This window comes from Saimiri boliviensis, chromosome 3 (genome assembly GCF_048565385.1).
Source record: "Saimiri boliviensis isolate mSaiBol1 chromosome 3, mSaiBol1.pri, whole genome shotgun sequence".
Classification (NCBI taxonomy): domain Eukaryota; kingdom Metazoa; phylum Chordata; class Mammalia; order Primates; family Cebidae; genus Saimiri; species Saimiri boliviensis.
The window spans coordinates 180,852,983-180,862,888 of NC_133451.1; the positions used below are offsets into that span (position 1 = coordinate 180,852,983).

The 9,906-nt window shown below is 45.9% G+C and overlaps 1 protein-coding gene across 12 annotated transcripts in view; it reads left to right on the forward strand.

Moving 5' to 3' along the window:
* Window positions 1-6,729, forward strand: part of LOC120367744 (speedy protein E4-like) — a 30,410-nt gene extending 23,681 nt beyond the window's left edge. For 4 of the 12 annotated variants that reach the window (XR_012517058.1, XR_012517057.1, XM_074397013.1 and 1 more), the window contains 2 exons: window positions 3,962-4,130; window positions 5,199-6,729. Coding sequence is in view for 5 of the 12 variants with exons in the window: in XM_074397013.1 (XP_074253114.1) it covers window positions 3,962-4,130; window positions 5,199-5,333 (304 nt within the window). In the remaining 7 variants the exon portion in view is untranslated. Of the gene's footprint in view, window positions 1-4; window positions 1,288-3,961; window positions 4,131-4,251; window positions 4,357-5,198 lie in introns of those variants that run through there. The other 8 variants (XR_012517060.1, XR_012517062.1, XR_012517059.1 and 5 more) reach the window with 5 other exon arrangements.
* Window positions 6,730-9,906: the final 3,177 nt, after the last annotated feature.

A 9,906-nucleotide genomic window follows, 5' to 3' on the forward strand; every position in this document is an offset into this window, starting at 1 on the left:
AAGGTTGTTCTCCAGGTAACTGTCTTCCTGTTCCAACAGCCTGGGGGAGGTCGCAGCCTCCACACCCACAGTTCCCCTCTCTCTCCTTTCACCAACTCCCACCTGATGCTCCACTTCCACAGTTTTTTTTTTCCTGAGATAGAGTCTTACTCTGTTGCCCAGACTGGAGGGCAGTGTCATGAAATTGACTCACTGCAGCCTTCACCTCCAGGGTTAAAATGATTCTCTGTCTCAGCCTCCAAAGTAGCTGGCATTACAGGTGTGCACTACCACACCCGGCTAATTTTTGTGTTTTTAGTAGAGAGAAGGTTTTGCTGTGTTGGCCAGGCTTGTCTTGAACAACTGACCTCAGGTGATCCGCCCGCCTTGTCCTCCCAAAGTGCTGGGATTATAGACGTGAGCCACTGTGCCCAGCCAGCTCCCAAGGTCTTCAGTTTTGGTACCTACCATTTTTTTTTTTTTTTTTTGAGACAGAGTCTAGCTTTGCTTATCAGGATAGAGTGCAGGGGCATGATCATAGCTCATGGCAGCCTCTAATTTCCGCTCAAGCAATCCTCCTGCCTCAGCCTCCTGAGTAGCTGGGACTACAGGCACAGGCCACCTTGCTCCACTAATTTCTGTAATTTCTGTAGAAAGAGGGTCTCGTTGTGTTGCCCAGGTTATTCTTGAACTCTTGGGCTCACAAGATCCTCCTGTCTCCACCTGTCAAAGTACTGGGGTCACAGGCTTGAGCCAATACTCCTGGCTATTCTTGGTCTTTTTATGATTTGTCAGCATTTCCCTTGGGTCTCTGCTGGTCTCTTGCAGAGTGACTGAGCGGCCCCTTCCTCTCCTATGGGTCCTTTGAGATCTGAGCCCTGGGCCACAATCTGGCCGCAGCCTTGAAGCTCCTGGCCTCTCTACTTCCAGTTCTCTGTCTGGCACAGAAAAGACCCTCCTGACACCAGCCAATGTAGACACACTCCCTGCAAAGATCCCATTGGAGCTCACCATCCTGGGCGCATCACCACTTTGGCTCCTCAGACTTGCATCCCACCATCAAATCCCCCTCCACCCCACAGATTCCGAAGAAGCACAGTCACCCCAATACTGAGGTCCCTCTGATGGACAACCCCTCCCCAGCCCCCCATTGCCCCATCTCCACGATCTTCCTCTTCTAAGATGTGACTTCTCTCTTTCTGTGTTCCTTTGTCTCCATCAGTATCTGCTAGCTATGGTCATAGCATATTTTAGCCATGCCGGCCTCTTCTCCTGGCAATACCGACACATTCATTTCTTCCTGGCCCTGTGAGTGACTTGCTTTCTCCTATTCGTCAATGTCCAACACCTTGGGACAGCGGGGGGAAGTGGGATTCCAATCTTTCATTTATTCTTTCACCTATTTGTCCTCTTTACTCTGTGTATTGAAAAGATAGCATTATACCATGGTGTTTTTAGACTGTTTTATCTAAAAACAAACTCAGGCCAGGTGTAGACTCACGCCTATTATCCCAGCACTTTGGGAGGCTGAGATGGGCAGATCACCTGAGGTCAGGAGATCAAGACCAGCCTGGCCGACATGTCGAAACCCTGTCTCTACTACAAAAGTACAAAAATTAGCCAGGCACGGTGATGTGCACCTGTAATCCCAGCTGCTCAGGATGCTGAGGCAAGAGAACTGCTTTAACTGAGGAGGGAGAGGTTGTAGTAAGCTAAGATTGAGCCACTGCACTCCAGCATGGGCAACAGACTGAGACTTTTTCTCAAAAAAACCAAAAAAAAAAACAAAAAAAAACAAGCTCAAACACCAGTTTACAAATAAAAGAATAAAACAAAAAGAATTGTAACCAGCCCCCAAGGGGAGAGGAAATGTAGCAGATACAACGCTTCCCCCAGCAAGGAGCTGTTTCTGGTTCCTCTGTCTCTCTCCTTCCCACATCAACCCCAAATGCAATGGTCCATCATCCTCCTCCGGGTTCCCATGACAGAGGCCACAGTTCAGGCCCCCTCGCATCACTCGAATCCACTGTCAAATGCTCCCTGCTGGGGTCTCCTAGAGCCTCTCCCAAGCCAGGGGGCTTCCTAGTGCAGCCTGAACATCTCTCCAAAGCCAGGTCCAACCCCCCACTGCCCACCTGAACAGCTTCCTTAGCTGATGTCTTTTGAAATCGAGGCCAGGGTTACGGTGCCAATTCCACCCTCTCTACAATCTCTCTACAGCCAAACCAGCTCGCCCTCTTGGTGTTTCCCGGCCTGGTGTCACCGCTCCTTCCAAATGCCCTCCACTCGACTTCGTGTTTGTGTTTTCTGTCTGGGGTCCTGCACACGTGGTTTTGAGGAGAATTACATATTCCTTAAAGTCAGTTCACCCCACAGCCTCTGTGATGCCTGCCCTCATCTTCCCACCTCTGCACACCCACAGCACTCTAGTTACATCCTATTGTGACACTGGGATTAGGTGATGTGCCCTGCTTTCTTCCAGTCTCATTAGACTAGATGCCTGTAGAAGGCAGAGTTTGGCAGGATATCAATGTATCCTTTTTTTTTTTTTTTTGAGACAGAGACTTGCTCTGTCCCCCAAGCTGGAATGCAGTAGTGAAATCATAGCTCACAGCAGCCTGCACCTCCTGGGCTCAAGCAATCCTCCCAACTCAGCATCCTGATTAGCTCAGACTACAGGGCTGTGCCCCCACACCAGGACAGTTATTTATTTATTTTTATTTTGTTTTTTTATTTTTTAAGATAAAGTCTCAGTCTGTTGCCCAGGCTGGAGTGCAATGGCGTGATCTCAGTTCACTGCAACCTCCACCTCCACAGTTCAACGAATTCTATCTCAGCCTTCCAAGTAGCTGGGACAACAAGTGTGTGTCACCACGCTCGGCTAATTTTTTTTTGTATTTTCAGTAGAGACGGGGTTTCACCATGTTAACCAGGATGGTGTCAATCTCCTGACTTCATGATGCACCCACCTCAGCCTCCCAAGGTGCTGGGATTATAGGCGTGAGCCACAGTGCCCAGCCTACTTCTTCTTCTTTTTTTTTTTTTTTTGAGATGGAGTCTCACTCTGTAGACCAGGCTCGAGTACAATGGCATGATTTCGACTCAGTGCAACCTCCACCTCCTGGGTTCAAGTTCTCTGCCTCAGCCTCCCAAGCAGCTGGAATTATAGGCGCCTGCCACTACGCCCCGCTAATTTTTGTATTTTTCGTAGAGACAGGGTTTCACCATCTTGGCCAGGCTGGTCTTGAACTCCTGACCTTGTGATTCACCCACCTCAGCCTCCCAAAATGCTGGGATTACAGGCATGAGCCACCGTGTCTGCCCCGGCCTACTTATTTATTGAGACAGAGTCTCGTTCCATCTCCCAGGCTGGAATGCAGTGGCCTGATCTTGGCTCACTGCAACATTTATCTCCTGGGTTCATGGAATTCTTGCACCTCAGCTCCTTGAGTAGCTAGAACTAAGGTGTGTGTCACTGTGCCAGGCTGATTTTTGTAGTTTTAGTAGAGATGGGGTTCCCTATCTTGACCAGGCTGGTTTCAAACACCTGGCCTCAAGCAATCCACCCACTTCAGCCTCCCAAAGTGCTGGGATTCCAGACGTGAAACACCATGCATGGCCAAGAGTTTTTTCTATTTTTAATAGAGGCAAGGGTCTTTCTATGTTGTCCAGGCTTGTCTTGAACTCCTGACCTCAAGCAATCTTTCTGCCTTGGCCTCCCAAAGCGTGGGGATTCCAGGCGTGAGCCACCACTCTCAGCCACGAGTTGGGTTTTTGTATCTTTCCATCCTGAAGGTGTAAGAGGCACCTTTCAGCAGGTCTTTGTCCAGCAGGTCCCTCCTGAGGAAGGCATAGCTATCTGCAGGGTGGGTAACAGTCCTGGGCTGAGGACAGTCCCCCGCCCTCCTGTCTGGGAAGTTGACCTCAGCCGGAGGTCTCTCCTGGTGGTGTCTCTCAGCAGCAACCTGATTTCTGCCCCTAGCTACCTGGCCAATGACATGGAGGAGGATGATGAGGCTTCCAAACAAGCCATCTTCTACTTCCTGTATGGGAAGAACCTCTCCCAGCGCCCCTTGTTCCAGAAGCTTCGGTTCCAGTTCTTCTGTTCTATGTGCTGGAGAGCTTGGGTTTCCCCACAGGAGTTGGAGGAGGTGGGTGGGGTGTGGGGAGGTAGAGGAGGTGGGGAGGAATCAAGTGCGTTGGAGGCTGGACAAGGGGAGGGAGGGGCATCTGAGGAGTCCCCATCTTCTCAAGGGGCATTTCCTTTTCCAGATCCAGGCTTATGACCCAGAGCACTGGGTGTGGGTATGAAACCTCACCCTCCTTTCCTAGAGCTCCAGAGACCATGGAGGCCTGAGGTCATTGGCCCGAGGGAAGGTACATCTGTGTCCCCCAGAGTCAAGGCAGAATATTGTGGTCTGTTTAGGAAATCTGAGGAACCCAATTGCTTGAACCAGCTTCAAGCCTGGGCAACGTGGCGAGATCTCTTTTCCACAAAAATACGCAAATTAACTGGGCAATGTGGCAGGCATCTCTATTCCCAACTACTCAGGAGGCTGAGGAGGGAGGATCTCTGGAGCTTGGGAGGTTGGGGCTGCAGGGAGCCCTAATCCTGCCACTCCACTCCCGTCTGAGACCCTGTCTCAAAAATCATCATAAATACTGAGTTCCAGGAGGTTCATTATGATTGAGGCACTTGAGTTACCGATGCAGGTCAAGGATTCAGTGAAGATTTGGTTTATGTCTTGTGCAGCTAACCACGTTGACTCAGCATGAGACTTAACCATTAGGAAATGGGATTACGGATCAGGTTTCTGGACTGGTGGTTTGTGATGTTGTCACATTAGAAACACAGCTAGCATGTTTACAAGTTTAGATCTTAAGTGACACAAAAGGCCCCAGGTGTGATGAAGTCCAAAGCCACATTCTCTGAGGGTGCTCTACTCCCTGGGCAAACCCACCCAAAGTCGTGGCTATAAAGCAGATCACTGGGGCTGGCCTTGGGTGTATTAATTGAGTTTTGGAGTCAGGGTCGCCAAAGTGTGAATATCACAATTGAACATGATGGTTCAGAAGCAGGGTAGAGAATGAAGGGCAGGAGATAAAACTGGATTGATCAATTGCTCTGAACTCTAGTTAGAATTGATGTGGAATGTGAATAACCTTCCTCTCTAGAAAACTCCCTCCTTGAAGTGTGACATCCTCTCTCTCACTTCCAGAACACTGGGCCCAGGGGAGATGCAGATTTTCAGCAGGAAGTTTATTCCAATGCTAATGGAAGACACTGGGAAGGAAGAGAGGAACCATTTGTGCAGATCATCTGGAAGAACCTAGAAGTACCTGGACTGTTCTAGAAGGAGCTGAATAGTGTGATCATGCTGTCCTCCTAGGAGTGGTGGGTTGGGGGTACTTCTGGGCATCTGTGGAGGACAGTGAGAAACCAGTGGTGTTTCTTGTTCCCACCCCTTCCTGCGGGCACCACCTCCCTTTTTAGGGAATTGCTGAATTCAACCTCCCTGGGGTGGAACCTGGAGGTCCTGCTTCCCATGGACTTGGTTGCCACAGTCCGGGAGCATTTGAAGGCACAGTGCAGGTGCCCAGATTGGCATGGAATTATTTGTAAAATATGAGTGCCACAGGATTGTAGCAGATAGCTTCATGCATACTATGCATTTTGTTGGTTTGTTTGGAAAATGTTGGCCATTGAATTATTAGTACTTTTATGTCAGATAGTTTGGAAATTGTTATACTTTTGAAGACATGCTGTTCCTGTAGAGTTTTTTGATAAGAGTTATAGCTGTTACATATACATAAATATACTTTTCTTTCCATTTTTAAGAAAGAATTCTGTTTATCCTAAGTCTTTCATTATCTATTATTATATGTGCTCCTGAAGTGAACACTCTTTTTATCTATGATGCTTACATAATAATCTATTACATTTATATCTATTTGATAGTTCCCGTAAATTCTTGTACTAGAAATTTTTATTTGCTGTTTTGTGTTTGTTATTGAATTGTGAGAATCCAGTTGTGATTTTTAACATATTTTAGGTATAATTAATAGGTATAATATATACTATACATTTTATTGGTTTATTTTGAAAAAGGTGGGCATAGAATTCTTACTATATTTATTTTAAATAGTTTGGAAATCCTGATATTTTGAAAAGACATTGTTCCTGTAAAGTTGTGTGTTAGCTGTTATATACACATAAATATAATTTTGTTTTCCTTTTTAAGAGAGGATTCTTTTTATCCTAAGTCTTTTATCTTTATTTATTTATTTATTTATTTATTTAATTATTTTTGCGACAGAGTTTCACTCTTGTTACCCAGGCTGGAGTGCAATGGCGTGATCTCAGCTCACCACAAACTCTGCCTCCTGGGTTCAGGCAATTCTCATGCCTCAGACTTCTGAGTAGCTGGGATTACAGGCACACACCACCATGTCCAGCTAATTTTTTTGCATTTTTAGTAGAGACGGGGTTTCACCATGTTGACCAGGATGGTCTTGATCTCCTGACCTTGCGATCCACCTGCCTCGGCCTCCCAAAGTGATGGGATTACAGGCGTGAGCCACCGCGCCCGGCTAGTCTTTTATCTTTAAATCTTTGTATATATTATTACATGTGGTGCTGAAGGGATGACACTTTATTTCTATGATACTTACTTAATATATCTATTACCTTTATAGCTACGTGGTAGTTACCCTAAATTCCTGTAAAAATAAATTTTTGTTTGATGTTAAGTGTGTGTTTTTGAAATGTGAGAATTCAGATGTGATTTTTTTACCTCATATTGACATGTTTGTATGTTACTTTAAAGAAGACGTGTGTTTTAAAGGACATGCACTGTGTGTTTTCAAGAGAACAGTGCAGTGCATGTCTTGGGGAAATGTAATCAAGATGAAGTTTTTTCACCTTTACAGAGTGTGATCATATTGCTCTGGATTGCTTATTTGCTATCAAGTGACATTTTTCCTTAATGGGGTTGTGGTTATTTGCACATATTTATTAGCTCTGGAAGATAATCTTTTATGATTTTTCATGTAGGAAAAAACATAAAGCTGGGTGGCCGGACGCGGTGGCTCACGCCTATAATCCCAGCACTTTGGGAGGCCGAGGCGGGTGGATCACGAGGTCAAGAGATCGAGACCATCTTGGTCAACAAGGTGAAACCCTGTCTCTACTAAAAATACAAAAATTAGCCAGGCGTGGTGGTGCACACCTGTAGTCCCAGCTACTCGGGAGGCTGAGGCAGGAGAATTGCTTGAACCCAGGAGGCGGAGGTTGCAGTGAGCCGAGATCGTGCCATTGCACTCCAGTCTGGGTAACAACAGTGAAACTCCGTCTCAAAAACAAACAAACAAACAAACATAAAGCTGGGTGCAGTGCTCACACCTATAATCCCAGCACTTTTAAAGTCATAGCAGGAGAACTTGACACCAGGAGTTTGAGACCAGCCTGGGCAACATAGCATCTACATCTATTTTTTAAAAATATTTTTAAAAAGAAAAAAAAATAGAAGGCCAATCCTAAGCTAGAGGTTTTTGTTTGTTTTGAGATGGAGTCTCGCTCTGTTGCTCAGGCTCCAGTGCAGTAGTGCAATCTTGGCTTACTGCAACCTCCACTTCCTGTGTTCTAAGCATTCTTCTGTCACAGCGTCCCAAGAAGCTGGGACTACAGGTGTGTGCCACCACGCTGAGGTAATATTTGTATTTTAGTAGAGACAGGGTTGCACCATATTAGCCAGGCTGATCTCAAACTCCTGACCTCAAGTGATCCACCCACCCTGGCCTTTCAAATTGCTGGGATTACAGGCATGAGCCACCATGCCCAGCCCCTAAGCTAGAGTTTTAAAGCAGGAAATGAGGGAACGATATTGAGAGAAGAAAACCAGGTGGTAAAAAAACTATCTAAAGGTTTTTATTTTTTAGTTTCTAAAGTGGCTCACACCTGTGATCCCAGCAGGAGTTCCAGACCAGCCTGGCCAACATGGTGAAACCCCATCTCCACTAAAAACACAAAAATTAGCTGGGGATGGATTACAGATGGTGCCCACCTGTAATCCTAGCTATTCGGGAGGCTGAGGCAGGAGAAATCACTTGATCCTGGAAATTGGAGGTAGCAGTGAGCAGAGATTGTGCCACTGCACTCCAGCCTGGGTGTCAGAACGAGACTCTGTCTTCCAAAAAAAAAAAAAAAAAAGAAAGTTCCTGCAACATTTGAGCCATTAAAGACAGGCACTGTGCCATGCAATTCTTTTTTGTTTTATTGTTTATTTTTGGAGTTGGGGTCTTGCTCTGTCACCCAGCCTGGGGTGCAGTGGTATAGTCATAGCTCACTGTAGCCTCAGACTCAAGCTCAAGTGATCCTCTTACCTTGCCTCCCAAAGTGCTGGGATTACAAGCATGAGCCATCACAGCTGGCCTGTGTGACACAATTTTGATGTCAACTCTGTGATATTAATGACAAATGCCACAGGTTAAGGCCACAAGCCCCCATTAGGCTGCCCTCACTTTACATGCAAGCTACAAGTTTGGGTGTCCTCAGACCACATGTACTTCTCACCAACTGGCTACAAATTCAGAGGTTCCCACAGTGTCCTTAGGTTTGATAATTTCTCTATAACAACTCAAAGAACTCAGAAAAGCAAGATACTTTTTTTTTGAGATGAAGTCACTCTGTTAAGCAAAAGTGCAATGGCACAATCTCAGCTTACTGCAACCTCTGACTCCCAGTTTCAAGTGATTCTCTTGCCTCAGTCTCCCGAGTAGCTGGGATTACAGGTGACTGCCATCATACCTGGCTAATTTTTGTATTTTTGGTAAAGAGGGTTTCACTGTGTTGGCCAGGTTGGTCTCGAACTCCCAAACACAGGTGATCTGCCCGCCTCAGCTTTCCAAAGTGCTGGAATTACAGGCATGAGCTACTGTGCCCAGGCGGGCATGATATTTTCATTACAGTTTTATATAAGAAAAACTGACAAAAGTTAATGCTAGCCAAAAGCAGAGACACATAGTATAAACTCCAAGAGGGTCCTGAAGATGACATTTCTGTGTCCTCAGGACGCATCATCCTCTCAGCACACTGATGTGTATCACCATCCAGGGAAGGTCACCTTGGCTTCCATGTCCAGGGGTTTTATTACATCAGGGGTTTGATGCAATCATTGGCCAGGCAGTTGAGTCCATCTCCAGCCCCCCAGTTCCTTTCTGGAGGTCAGGCGGACATCATGTGGCTCAAAGTCACAACCTTCAAATCACGATTGGTCTTTCTGGTGTGGTTGGCCCGCTGGCCAAGTCATCTGGTTAGCATGCACTCAGGTGTGACCCTGGGGCGGCCACCATGAGTAACAGACACGGCTATCATTCAAGAAATTCCATGGATTTAGAAGCTGGCTACCTCCAGGAATTGGAAACAAGACCAGAACCAACAGGGAAAAGAAGATCAGGGAAGTGTCAGAACAGCAAAGAAATACATTCCTTTTTATATGTGTATATATAATGTATATAAAATATATATTTAATGAATTAATGTATTAAATATGTAGATTTATAAATAGAAATGTCATATTTTCATATAACATATATAAACATCCATATATAGAGAAATGTGTAAGTTTCTCCCTTTATTTATGAGTTGAGTTGGAGTCTCTGTCACCCAGGCTGGAGTACAGTGGCTTGATCTCAGCTCACTGCAACCTCTGCCTCTTGAATCAAGTGATTCTCCTGCCTCAGCCATCCGAGTTGCTGGGATTACTTTTGTTAAATTTGGCCTAAAGCTGACTCATAAACAGTGCCTTAGGCCTTGTCAGTTCCTAGAATGTATTTATTTCACCATGCTGGGGACTCCATTTTCAGTATTAAGGTCCATTTTCAGAAGACTGGGTGAGCAGAAAAAGGGGCAGGGGAGGAATCGTACAA